General features: G+C 43.8%; 1 protein-coding gene across 1 annotated transcript in view; it reads left to right on the top strand.

Annotated features, from left to right (window-relative positions):
- Positions 1 to 14,101, top strand: part of AGBL2 (AGBL carboxypeptidase 2) — a 43,775-nt gene that overhangs the window by 11,088 nt on the left and 18,586 nt on the right. The window contains exons 8-13 of the mRNA XM_019656321.1: positions 4,000 to 4,153; positions 5,563 to 6,345; positions 7,870 to 8,026; positions 9,100 to 9,226; positions 9,837 to 9,937; positions 11,137 to 11,267. Of these exons, the coding sequence (XP_019511866.1) occupies positions 4,000 to 4,153; positions 5,563 to 6,345; positions 7,870 to 8,026; positions 9,100 to 9,226; positions 9,837 to 9,937; positions 11,137 to 11,267 (1,453 nt within the window). The remainder of the gene's footprint in view (positions 1 to 3,999; positions 4,154 to 5,562; positions 6,346 to 7,869; positions 8,027 to 9,099; positions 9,227 to 9,836; positions 9,938 to 11,136; positions 11,268 to 14,101) is intronic.

The raw sequence follows: 14,101 nt of genomic DNA, 5'->3' as shown, positions 1-14,101 counted from the left end.
GACAACGTAGATAAACAGGAACAATTTCTAGAAAGACACAAATTACCAAAACTGATTCAGGAAGAAATTAAAAGTCTGAATAGCTTATAACAAAGAAATTGAATTAGTAATTAAAAATGTTTCCGCAAAGAAATCCCTGGCCCAGATAGCTTGACAGGGTTTGTTTGAATTGTATCAAGCATTTAAAGATGAAATAGTACTAATTCATAAACTCTGAAAACAGAGGAGAAGGAAGACATGTTTCCCAATTCTTTTTTGTGAAGCCAGCATTGCCCTGATCCCAAAGCCAGACAAAGACATCACAAGATAATGTCGCTTTCTTCCAATATACCTCGTGAATATAAATGCAAACATTTTCAACAAAATACTAGCAAACCAAATCCAACCACATATTAAAAAGATTATACACCATGACCAAGGGGGATTTGTCCCAGGAGTGCAATGGTGGTTTAATGTAAGGAAATCAGTGTAACACACCACATTAATAGAACAAGGGGAAAAACACAATCATCTTGGTTTAGAGAAAGCATTTGACAAACTCCAGCCTTTCATTTAAAGAATATTCAGAAAACTAGGGATTGAAGAGAATTTCCTCAACTTGATAAAGTGTATTTATGGAAAGAATGGATCTACTTCACACCCACCAAAATAGCTATAATAAAAATATAGACAATAGGAAGTGCTGGAGAGGATGTGGAGCAGGTGGTAATACTAACATTTAAGACAGAAAGGAAAGGTAATATTGAGCAGTGAGCCGAGAAACGTAATGTAAACCTTCCCAAGGAAAGGGAAGTAAATTTTGAATTAATGTCAGGATACCAAGTTAGTAACAGGGAGGGACATGGGAAGGTAAGGAAGCTGCCAACAAGGGCATCCTTTATCACCAAAAATCATCTGATGTTCTTGCACACACAGGTGTGTGCCTGAGCTCATTAGAACTTTTTAATGAGTTCTCTGCCATTGGGAAATGCTGTATTCAAGAAATGGAAAACAAGAAAAGTAATTCTTATAATTTGAAAAACAGTCTCTTGTAGATAATAATTATCGGAAAGGAAATCTATTTTGTTGGAAGAGAAATATATACTGTTTAGTTAGTAGAAATAGAATGGGTTAAATTTGTGAAATAAGGGAGGTTTTGGGAGAAACAACCAGAAATAGGAGGGAGGGACAACAGTATGTTCACATTCCTACAACTAGATGAATAAAATGAGCCAGTTATTCCAGAGATACAAGTATACACACCCCACTCCCAGTTGCCTTGATCATGAGCTAGCCTCATGTTAATAATAATATTATGGTGGGGAAAGCTGTATGCAATGAAGTAGATAAAGTGCAGCAACTCACAGCCTCTCTACCTCCACCTTGTGGAATGCCTGAGGAGGAGTTTGGGAAGCATTATTCAAGTATGAGACCATAAATGGATAGATAGACGTGGGTTGTAAATGATAGGGAATGTACTGTTGCTACAACCTCAAGAAATCCCTGGGGTCATAAGCGTGTTTTACCTGGTTGTAGTCATCTTCAATAAACCAGATGAGCATGAATCCACATGGCTTCTTCTGGTCTATTGGCACTTATTTCTGTATATCTTCCCCAAGAGGAAACCCTGGGGCTGAGAGCTCATTCTCCTGATGCAGCAGCTTTTTATGAATTGTCCTTGTCCTGTTAACACACAGCAGCGGCAGCCGCCTTGATCTTGTCCTTTGGATTCATCAAGGAAAGCTGAGCCCATCTATTGAAGGAATAAAGAAAGAGAAAACTGAAAAGATGGGCTTCCAGACAGAATCGGGGAGTTGGTCAGTTTGAGAATATTTGGGCAGGGCGGGGATCAAATTGGCTTTGTTTTTTGAGAAATGTTACGATGGGCTGTGAATTGGATCATCTTTAATTTTACCTGAGAGACTCAAGAAAATACTGAAATGTCTGTATTAATGACATCTGGTCACTGGTCTGTTCTCAGATTGAGGTTCCATGAAGAGACTGAACCATGTGGGTCCCCAGCTTTTAACTGGATCACATGCACTCTTGCTGTTGCTTCTGTTTCTACTTCCTCTGTGCTTGTTTTTGTTCACTCACTTCTTTTTTTGTTTATTTTTCACGCAGTTCTTTACGTGCTTGCTTTCTCCTTTGCTGACTAAGACTTAGATAATAAGGCCCCACACATATTACTATTTAATGTTAGTATCTATCCTGTCCCGTGGTCAGCATCTTTATTGATATCTGTTACTTGCTGATTGGTAGATACTGTTAAAATCTGATAATATAATGCAAATAAAGTAAAAATAAATTGCAAAGTGAGATTATGATCCTTAAGAAGAGATGCTTGATTTTTTGAAGTTGATGAATGTTGAAGAATTGCCTGAATCCCTAGCAAAGCCACTGACAGAGGAGAAGCTAGAACTGTTTTATCAGTTAACAAAGAGAAAAATCAACAAAAGATGAGAAAATAGGTTCTTCAGGGTACAATGATGAGAATATTGTGGTACAAAGAGAAGTCCTTAGGAAAACTAGGAAGCCCTAAAAGAGTTTTGCAAAAGTAACTGCAAAAATAAAAAATGTCATACGGCACTCTCACTGAATTTGTCTGAAAAATTGCATCCCCACACACACACACAAAAATTAACAATTGATTATTATTTTAAGGGTTAGAAAGAGGTAATGATTATAATCTAAATTTTGTTAGATAAATTTCATCATTTTTGTTGAAGCCTCATTTTAAAGATAAAATTTCAAGTATAACCTTTAATTTTTTACTAATTACTGTGATATGGTTGTTCCCCTCTTAAGGAAATTAACCCATGCCAGTTATTCTCAAACTTCTATTTTTTTTCAATTAATTTTTTTTAACTTTATTGGGGAACAGCCATGGTCATTGGTTACGCATTGCTTTCATGCTACAATGGCATAGTTGATTCTTCTAGGGAAGGCGCAGCTCACAGTAGCCCCCATGCGGAGATCGAACCGGCAACCTAGGTGTTATCAGCACCATGTTCTAACCAACTGAGCTAACCAGTCACCCCTCAAACTTCTATTTTTGTTACTTTTTTTTTTTAAGTTGGGGAATTGGGGAAGGGGAACAGTGCTGGGGAATTGGGGAAGGGGACCAGCCAAGTTGTTGTTCTTCAATCTTAGTTGTGGAGGGCGCCAGTCGCCATCTGGCTGCCTGTCGCAGCTCGTGGCCTCTAAGCTCAAGGTCCTGTGTTACAATCTTAGTTGCAGGTGGGCGTAGCCACTATACCATGCAGGAGTTGAACCAGCAGCCTTGTTAAGAGCACATGCTCTATCCACTGAGCCATCCAGGCAGCAGCTCAGCTCAAAGTGCTGAGTTCAGTCTTAACTTGTGGGTGGGCATAGCCCACCATGGAACAGGCCGTCTTGTTGTTACAAGCACGTGCTCTCACCAGCTGAGCCACCTTGCCACCTATTGGCAGCTCGGGCACAGTGTCACTGGCCCATGTGGGAATTGAACCGGCAGCCCTGTTGCTCAGAGCTTGCGCTCTTGCGCTCTTAAGCTAATGGAGCCACTCAGCCGGCCCCTATTTTTGTTACATTTAAATCTGGAAGGCTGTACCAAAAAATTACATGGAGTATACTTTGTTTTCTTTTTTGTTTTCCCCTTTAGTCTTTAAAAATTAACAGGTGCTATTTGTTGTGTTGATGTTGTTTTTTAAAAAATAAGATTGCAAATATTTTCAGATGCTTCATTTAGAATGTTATTTTTTGCCAACATTCTTTTACATTAGGGTTTAAATAGGTACAACATTAGGGTTTAAATGGGTACCAAGCAGTATCCGAGATGCCAGGGATAGTCATGCAGGAAAAGGAAGTGCTCTAAAACACAGGCCTTCAAGAAATAAATACACTGTTTAAAATTCAAACTCTCAGCAAGGACAATTGTTAGCCAAGGATAGTGCTGAACACATAGAGGGGCTCAGTGCATGTTTGCTGGACAAATGGATTCTGAGAGGAATGTGGCCTTAATCTGTCTGTCATCTGCAGTGCCCACCGAAGGTTCCTATTTCAGCAGCTCCAGAGTGGGGGGCAAACGGGGAGTCATCAAGGAACTGGCTGTCACATTGCAAGGTCCAGACGATAACACTCTACTGTTTGAATCACGGTTTGAGAGTGGGAACCTGCAAAAGGCTGTCAGAGTGTGAGTAACAAGCGGATTTTCCTAAAGGGGTGATGATTGAAGTGACCGAGACGTGTCTTCAGGAATCATATTAGGAGACCAGGATTGTTTTTGAAAAAGAGAGAGGTGATGGGAAATGGTTCTGAGGATGATGAGGAAGAAAAGAATCATTGTGGCTCATATTTTCCCCCAGAATAAAAATGGGAATGGTTTTTTCTGCTTGTAAAAGAAATTAGGGCTCATTTAAAATATGTGTTAATGAAAATACATAACAAAAATTTGAGTCCTATACTCATACTTTCCAGATGCAGCTGCTGTTAAGAGTTTGATGGAGAAAAAAAAAAAGAGTTCGATGGATATGCATTATTTTTTTCTCTCTCTGCGTATTTGTAATGTATAAGTTATGTGTTTTCAAAACTAGGATAATGGTATACATACCATTTGCAAATTGCTTTTTCCACCTAATAAATTTTAGGTGTTTTTCAATGGCAATATTACAGTCACATCTCCTTATTTTTAATAGTTCTTATTATTCTATTATATAGCTATTCCATGCCTTATTTATCCTGTCCTCAACTGATGGGAAATTAAGATGTTTACAATTTTTGGCTTAACAAATTAACAGAATTAAAACCCTTATGCATTTACCTTTTTAAGTATTTATGGGTTTATGGGATGAATTCTAGAAATAAAACTGTTGGGTCAAAGCGTGTGCACATTAAGTACAGCTAGTTTTTGCCACATGGACGTCCAGCGAGATTCCAGTTCTTATCAACAGTGCATGAGAGTGCCCAGTGCCCAGCATTGGACTGTTGATGAGACGGAGGATAAAATGACATCTTATTTTAATTTGCATTTCTTTATTGATGCACGTGAGTGCATTTGCTTTCATGTTTTGGGCATTTGTATTTCCTCTTCTGCGAGTTAGTCCTGCTCCTTTTCAACAAGGTGTGCGCATTCCAGAGATGCCCCCTCATCCTCAAACAGTTGACAATCAGAGATAAAAGTAGTGCAGGAGGCGTAAGGGCCTCCATACTGGTGGTGCCCAGTATACGGCCAGCAGCCAACAGAGGGCTCCAGCTTGACCACTGTTCATTGTGTTTCAGAGCAGGGTATTGACGTGGTTAAAGCTGCCAGCAGGCACTCTAATCTAGAAAGACACCGAAAAGCTCCCAGCACTCCCAGACATCCTGTGTAGGAGACAGTGCAAATTTTGAGACTCTTCCTGTCCCACCCCAAATAAACTCTCTTTCCCCAACTTCCTGTTAGCCTAATAGGCGAGTTAGAGAACTAGGTAAATTAGAAAATAAATGTTGGATGTAGCAGGCTCTCTGTTGAAATAAGATCTGTTTTGACAGTATTTTCCCAGATTTGTTTTTTTGCAGGGGACGTGGGTTTACAGAAATACTCTTCTATTTTCTCCATTACAGAGACACCTATGAGTATGAACTCACCTTGCGAACTGACCTCTACACAAACAGACACACTCAGTGGTTTTATTTTCGAGTTCAGAACACCAGGAAAGATGCCACCTATCGCTTCACCATTGTCAACCTGCTGAAACCCAAGAGCCTCTATACTTTAGGGATGAAGCCACTCATGTACTCCCAGTTGGATGCCAACACCCACAGCCTTGGCTGGAGGAGAGAAGGAAAAGAAATCAAGTATTACAAGAACCAGACGGGTGACGGGCAGCAGCCCTTTTACTGTCTCACGTGGACCATCCAGTTTCCACATGACCAGGACACTTGCTTCTTTGCACACTTCTACCCATATACGTACACTGATTTGCAGTACTACCTCCTATCAGTGACAAACAACCCCATCCAATCGCAGTTCTGCAAACTCCGAACTTTATGCCGGAGCCTAGCAGGAAATACCGTCTACCTGCTCACCATCACCAACCCATCCCGGACCCCTCAGGAGGCAGCTGCCAAGAAAGCCGTGGTCTTGAGCGCCAGGGTCCACCCTGGGGAAAGTAATGGCTCCTGGGTCATGAAAGGCTTTTTGGACTTCATTCTTAGCAACTCCCCAGATGCCGCGCTCCTCAGAGACGTCTTTGTCTTCAAAGTGGTTCCCATGTTAAATCCAGATGGAGTGATTGTGGGGAATTACCGCTGTTCGCTGGCTGGAAGGGACTTGAACAGGCATTATAAAACCATTCTGAAGGAGTCTTTCCCGTGCATCTGGTACACCAGGAACATGATCAAGAGGTGAGACCCTTTACGGACCGTCCTCTGGGTGCCATGACCACTGTCCGATGGGGACCGAGGCCTCTTAGGATGTTGTGGGAATTCCAAAGGCTTTGGGGTCAGAATCTTTACCATTCTCTTTGCAGTCGCATGGGTTTGTTCACTTTCAGACTTCTAAATCAGGTCTTACCTTTGGGTTGAAACTGAACATGCAACATTTCAACTAGAGAGAGGTATTTCATGTATAAGTGAAATGATGGAATGGGTAAGGCCGCAAGTCAGAGGAGTTCATAGGTCTTTATGATGAGACTTGTGTAATAATAATAAGAGTACCTAACCATTAGTCAGTACTTGAGTATGAGGAGACAGGCAGTAGTCTCAGTGCTTTACAGTTAGGACCTATCTAATCTTCACATTAACCCCGATGGGGGAGGCACAATCAATATCCCCATTTTGTATATGATGAGGAAATTAAGGCCCAGAAAGGTTAAGTAACTTGCCCAGTCATCCAGTCTAGTAACTCGTGAATAGGTATTTGAGCACAGGCTCCCTGGTTTCAGAGTCTGAGTTCCTTATTACCATCTTATATTGCCTCTCATGAAGAAAGAATAATAAATCGGTTAGCGCTCTCCAGCCTGAGTAAAAGCAGTTGAAAGCTACGATGTAATAGCACCCAGCCTAAAGCAGCTTCCATGTCGCTGGAAACGAAACTCCAGCATATAAGAATATGTGAGTGCACACACATTCCACCATATCTGTGTGGAAGGGTGGGAGTAGTATTGGACTGGTAGTAAAAGGACGAAGAGCGTATGTTTGGGAGTCAGACAGGCCTGGATTTGAGACCTGGTTTAATTACTGGCTGGTTCTGTGACCTTGGAAATGATAACGGTCTGCACTTCACATTTCTCATCTGTATAGAGGGCATAATAATACCTGCCTTGGGCGGTTACTGTGAGGCTGACATGAGACAACCCATGTAATGCATTTAGCATAGCACCCAGCACCTTGTAAATATGTGGCATTATTATTACCATCCTCTTTTTCCAATCAACATTACTGTGGGGAAATTGACCTTGTTTGGAAGATTGAATAGGAGTCCTGGGTGGTCAGGAGACCAAAAAGAACTGAGCCTTACAGAAACTAGCCCTGGAAAGTCAGGAGCCAGGCTTTCTTTGGTTCTTTTTCATCCCTGTAATCACAGCCTCTCTACCTCTCCAAGCCTTTTTCCCACTGATCTGCACCAGGGTGGGTTTTCTCTACTTCCTTGTCAACGTGTGCAAGGCCTGCCCACCATTCATTTCCACATCAGGACTTTTCCATCTCAAGTCCCTCTGACTGGCAGGGCCAAGGAGTGCTGGTGACATGTTTACAGCAGTGGCTGAGGATAGGGACAGGGTCCTTTGAAGGCCACTGATGGTTGAAATTTTCTTACGAGGGAAGGTATCAACAGACATACTTAAGGAAGAGACTCCAAAAGATATATTGATTATTCCCATGCATTTGGATGTCCACTGAGTCTTTTGTTTGCCCCTCCCCGCCCAATAGACTCCTTGAAGAAAGAGAGGTTCTCTTGTACTGTGATTTCCATGGCCACAGCCGTAAGAATAATATCTTCCTGTATGGCTGTAATAACAACGATCCCAAGTACTGGCTTCATGAGCGAGTCTTTCCTTTAATGTTAAGCAAAAATGCACCAGATAAGGTGAGCACGTAAGATAATTTTCTGTCCATTGATTAAGGGAGAAGGGAACTCACTGCTTCCTCTCTTAGTGTTTGATTTGCCACTTTGTATCTCTTTTCATTATCCAAGAATTTAGAAAGTTGTGGCTTTAAGAATTACAGTGTCCATCAACTGATGGACAGATAAATAAAATGTATATCCACACAATGGAATGTTGTTTGGCAATAAAAAAGAATTAACTACTGATAATGCCAGGACTGTGGATGAACCTTGAAAACATGATACTAAGTGCAGTCCTAGTCCCCGGGAAGGTGGGGAAAGGGCGGAAGGGTACACAGGCAATGAAAACCAGAATCTATGCCCCGCCCTGTGGGAGGATCACAGCCCACAGCAACATATCAAATACTCTGAGAGGTCCTGCAGAGGAATCTGTTTAATTTTGTTAACCCGTCATCTCCATGACTAACGTGACCACAGAACTCTTACTTTCCTCCGTAATACCTTTTTTTTTTTAATATTTTATTGGGGAATTGGGGGAGGGGTACAGTGTTGGGGAATTGGGGAAGGGGAACAGACAAGTTGCTGTCCTTCAGTCTTAGTTGTGGAGGACGCAGCTAGCTCAGCTCCAAGTCCAGTCGCCATCCGGCCGCCCTTTGGCAGCTCGCGGCCGCTCAGCTCAAGGTGCCGTGTTCAATCTTAGTTGTGGGTGGGCGTAGCCCAGCATCCCATGTGGGAGTCGAACCAGCAACCTTGTTTTTAGGAGCACATGCTCTCACCAGCTGAGCCATCCTGCCACCTGTTGGCAGCTCAGCGGCAGCTCACCTTGGGCACAGCTCACTGGCCCATATGGGAATCAAACCAGCGATCCTGTTGCTCAGAGCTTGTGCTCTTAAGCTAACTCTTAACCAACTGAGCCATTCAGCCAGCCCAAGGTAATACCTATTAACATCCCTTAGAATTAATGTTTTGTGGAACATGGTTTCAGAAATAATATGTAGACCCCAAGGGAACCATTCTTGCGTTACATTAATGAGTCTTAGACAGTCGTACAGTTGCCAGTGTACAATTCACAGAGGATTTGGGTTTCTCTTTAGTTCTCTTTTCCTAGTTGTAATTTTAAGGTCCAGAAGTGCAAAGAAGGAACAGGACGCGTTGTGATGTGGCGGATGGGAATCCTAAACAGCTACACCATGGAGTCTACCTTTGGCGGGTCCACCCTGGGTAAGCGCGCTCTTGTGTATCATAGGCCAGCACGACAAGGGCAAGCCAACCAAAGCACTGGGGAGACGAAACCCCTTCAAATGTGGGGGGCACAATTGATGTAGAGGATTTTCTTGCCTGTGCTTAAGCTGAATTTGAGAACCCAAAATATGAGTGTGAAATATACTTGATGGGGCATCAGTACAGCATAGCGGTTACTGAGGACCTGGAATCAGGTCCTGGGTTTGAATGGCAGCTCCATTTACGAGTTGTGTGATCCTGGGTAAGTTACTTAACTCATTGAACCTCATTTTTCTTTCACTGTCTATAAGAATGGTACCTGCATTATAGGTACTACTTGATGAGATAGTGCGTGTAGAGCACTTGGCATAGCACCTACCACCAAGTAAAACTTGATGGTTGTAATTATAACCCCATAATGAAAAGATTGTATATAAACTTTTTCAATGTCAATGCTGGTTCTGAGCCAAACTAAAACTTGGAGCAAGACCCTGTCCAGAAGCATAATATTCTAGCATCAGAGGTGGTGTTTTTCATGAGATATTCATAAAGTAGATTTGCATTTGCTTGTTAAGATTTAATAAGACATGTTCATGGGTTTTTTTTCCAGGCAGTAAAAGAGACACTCACTTTACCACTGAGGACCTAAAGTCCCTAGGCTATCATGTCTGTGACACCCTCCTGGATTTCTGTGATCCTGACCAAACCAAGGTAAAAAGAGCGTTTCGAGAAATGTGGTGATGCGACCGTGACAGTTTCGCATGGGTCCAAAGTCAGCTCAGTGGGATTACAGGCCACCTTTATTTTCCTCTTAATATTTTTCTGAAGTTTTTATAATCACAGAAAAGAAGAAAGCCCCCAGCTTGCACACTCTCAGCAAAGAGTAAAGCCTCTTAATCCACCAAGAAGACAGAGACTGCCATGCCAGCTTTTCCTCGGCGCACGTCTCCCTCGTTTCTGGGCTTTCCCATGGCAGCCAATTCTTACTTCCCTTTCTCCTGTTTCAGAAAATCAGGTGTCCTTGGGGTGACCGGTTAGCTCAGTTGGCTAGAGCGTGGTGCCGATAACACCAAGGTTGCCGGTTCAATCCCCGCATGGGCCACTGTGAGCTGCGCCCTCCCTAAAAGAGTCAACTATGCCACTGTAGTGTGAAAGCAATGTGTAACCAATGACCATGGCTGTTCCCCAATAAAACTTAAGAAAAGGAAACCAGGTGTCCTTTCTCTTCTCCAAACCTAACCCTGCCTGTGGCCTCCCTGAGGCCTTGCCTTGGCGATAACCTCCTCTCCTTCTCCTGTCCTGTTTGTCCCTCTTCCTGCCTTCCCCCCTTGCCTGCAGATGTCCTCAAGCCCCTTCTGTCCTACATCACACACAGAGGTTCCCTTTGCCCTTGTTTCTCCCACAGGCTATTTCCATTTCCCTCCATCCTCAACTTCTTAAAAAGGGAGTCGGTACTCGTGGTCTCTAATTCATCTCTCCAACCTGCCCTGAAATGTCAGCCCCGGGAACACGTGTTTTGCACCACTCTGGATTTAACTGTTTAATGAGAAATATTTAAAGCAGAATTTGACCACAACGTGGCCTGTTAAATCATATTTGCCGTAGGCCAAAACCCGACCAACCCCATTCTAACTTCTCCTTCCTTACTACTAAAGAAAATCAAATAAATCAGACCTTTGCATTGCCTAAGAAGCTTATTATTGGCTATAGCCAGGGAAAAGTGGATAGAGCAGTGTTCATTGGTGTTCTGTTTGTTCCTACAGCTCATGTAATTTATTCATTAACACATCTTTAATAGCTTACTCATCTTTATGTCCCCAGCAATAAAGTGGCTTTCAGCGTATACTTAGTAAATATTTGATGAATCAATAAATGAATAATCAAAAATAGCTCTATATTCCCTTCCACAGTTCACACAGTGTCTGGCAGAGCTTAAAGAATTCTTACAACAGAAAATCCATAAAAAGTTCAATGAACTTGGACAAGATATGGATTTAGAAAGAAGTTGGAATGATATCTCTTTGTCTGACATTGAATCCAGGTAACAAACTTCATTTCAAAGAAAAGCCAGAGAAAGTCTATTTCAAAAAAAAAAATTTATTTTGTTTGCTCTGTTATTTTGTTCGTTTTGAACCGCACGTGCAAAATATTGAGTAAATCATGGCACACTTAAATACACTTCATCCCTTCGACAGCTGTGTATTGAGTGCCTGTTCTTCAGCCTCTTTTCAAGGCACTTGGATAGAAAAGGTTAGAGAGATGGGCAGTCAGTCGGTGGAGGGCCTTGTAGGCAGCTGTAAAGCCTTTTTGTCTGTTACGCCAAGAGAGATGGAAAGCCTTTGGAAGGTTCTCAATAGAGAAGTGTCATGATCTGACTTAGGTTTTAGTTTCAGTAGGAACCCTCTCGTATGTAAAAAACAGATTGTAACGAGGAAAGGCCTAAGCAGGGACCTCATTAAGAGGCTCTAGCAATAACACAAGTGAAAAGTGATGGTAGTTTAGGCCAGAGGAGGAGTAGTGGTTGGTGGTGTGTGAACAGGTTGGATTCTAGACGTATTTTCAAGTTTCAAACCATAGGATTTGCTTATAGATTGCACATGGAGCATGAGAGGAAGAGAGAATGACTCCATAACTGGCTGGATGAAGTTGCTTTTAACTGAGATGGGGAAGATCAACGGAGGTGGAGAAGGTCATGGGGGTGGCGAAAGCCAGGAAGCCAGTGTTGGGATATTCAGTTTGAGATGTCTGTTAGACATCTAAATGGAGATACTAAATAGGCTGTTGGATCTATGAGTCTGGAATTCAATGGAGGGGTCTAATAGAGTCATCATTAGACGGGTGATATTTAAACCTTAAGAATGGATGAGATCCCGATGGAGTAAGTACAGATAAAGAAGATGTCCAAATCTGTGGTACCACAGCTTTCTAAGGTCAAAGAGATAGGGAGGAGCCAGCAAATGAGAATTAAGAAGGAACCAGTCAGGCCAAAAGAAAACCAGGAGAGTGATTTTTTTTTTAATTGGGGAATTGGGGGGATGGGAACAGTGCTGGGGAATTGGGGAAGGGGAACAGACAAGTTGCTGTCCTTTTGTTCTTCAGTCTAGTTGTGGAGGACACTGCTTCACTGGCCCATGTTGGAATGATGATCATTGCACTCTTCCAGGCTGAGGCAGTCGGTTACCGGCCATTGAATGGCCGCTCATGGCAGCTCACAGCAGTTCTCGCCGGCTGCAGGCCACTGGCCACTCACGCTGGCTGCCGGCCACTCATAGCGGCTCCCAGCAGCCCACTTCATCAGGGGCTGCTGCCTATGCTGACGCCGGCCACTCACGGCAGCCCGGCTCCAGGTCGAGCTGTTGTTCACCATCTTAGCTGTAGAGGACGCAGCGTCACTGGCCCATGTGGGAACCAAACCGGGGTCCTGCTGCTCAGAGCTCGCGCTTCCTGGTCAACTCTTAACCAATTAAGCCACTCAGCCAGCCCAGGAGAGTGATCATTTTTGAAATGTGCATCAGATCATGTTATTCCTCTGTTTAAAACACCTTAATGGCAACCCCAGTTCACTCAGGTATAAAGTCAAGGACCCTACAATGCCTACTAGGCTATAGGATCTAGTGACCTGATACCTCTGTGACCTCCACCCTCACCCTCTCACAGCTGCTGCAGCTGAACTGGCCTCTTCTCTGTTCCTCAGACTCCTCAGGCCATCTTCTGCCTCAGGGCCTGGAATATAGCAGTTCCAGCTGCTGGGAATTCTCTTCCCCCAACTCGACTCGACTCCGCATGGCTAATTCCTTCACCTCCAAGTCTTTGCTTAAACATCAGCTTTTTCAGAGTGCCCCACTCTCACTACTCTTACTACGCAGCACACTCCCCTGCCTTCACCCTTTTACCATTCCCTATCCCCCTTAGGTGCTCGAATGTTTTTCCATAGCATTTTATCACCTCCCATCATTCTACATCATTTACAGCTTTATTGTGTCTATTATTTATCGTCTGTCTTTCACCACTAGGATGTAGGTTCCACAAGGTCAGAGATCTTTGTTTTGTTCATTTCTGTATCTCATGCATCTAGAACAGTACCTGGCACTTAGAGACAACTCAGTAAATATTTGTTGCATTAATTTGGTATGGAGGATCTCAGCCCCAGCCTCACTGTCTCCACACCTATTTTAGGAAACCCCCAGGTGGGCGGGTATCTCACGTGTGTGCAAGAACACCTCCTTCTGCAGCCCACAGGCCAAGGTGCCTAAGCCTGAACCAGCCGGCCTCCGTCAGAAGGTTTCTGGGCTGGACATGAAGGTCTTCAGCCAGAGGCAGCAGTGTGGCTGTGGTGACAGTGGAAAGCGATGGCTGTCTCACCCACTGTGTGTGGCACATTAGCATCTGGGCCCTAACGCAGTTCTGCTGGCTGACTCTCCCAAATGTCTCCTTAGGATCCTTAAAGCAGACTGTCAGGCCAGGTAGAGTGCCCCATTCGCCATGTCGCCTCATCCACTCTCCCAGGATCCTTTGCCTACCTCTCCAGGACCACAGCACCAACCCCTCTTCACGTTCAGTCTCAAAACCAAAATGTCCCCTGCATATCAACTTATACATACAGAGCCCAGAGGGGGTCAACTCAGAAACAGGCGGACGTTGGGCCGGCCGAGTGGCGCGATGGTTAAGAGCTCGCTTGGGATGCCGGAGGGCCCCGGTTCGGATCCCACATAGGAGGGCCAGTGACACTGCCCTCCACAGCTAGGATGCTGAGCGGCAGCTCAACCTGGAGCTGGGCTGCCGTGAGTCGCCGGCGACGGCGTGGGCTGCACTCCCTGTGGCGGTGGGTTGCCATGGGCTACCGTGTGTAGCCAGCAGCCAGCGTGAGCGGCCAGC

Source organism: Hipposideros armiger, unplaced genomic scaffold (genome assembly GCF_001890085.2).
Source record: "Hipposideros armiger isolate ML-2016 unplaced genomic scaffold, ASM189008v1 scaffold_258, whole genome shotgun sequence".
NCBI lineage: Eukaryota > Metazoa > Chordata > Mammalia > Chiroptera > Hipposideridae > Hipposideros > Hipposideros armiger.
The sequence above is the reverse complement of the archived record's forward strand: the minus strand, read 5'-3'. Positions and strand labels throughout refer to the sequence as shown.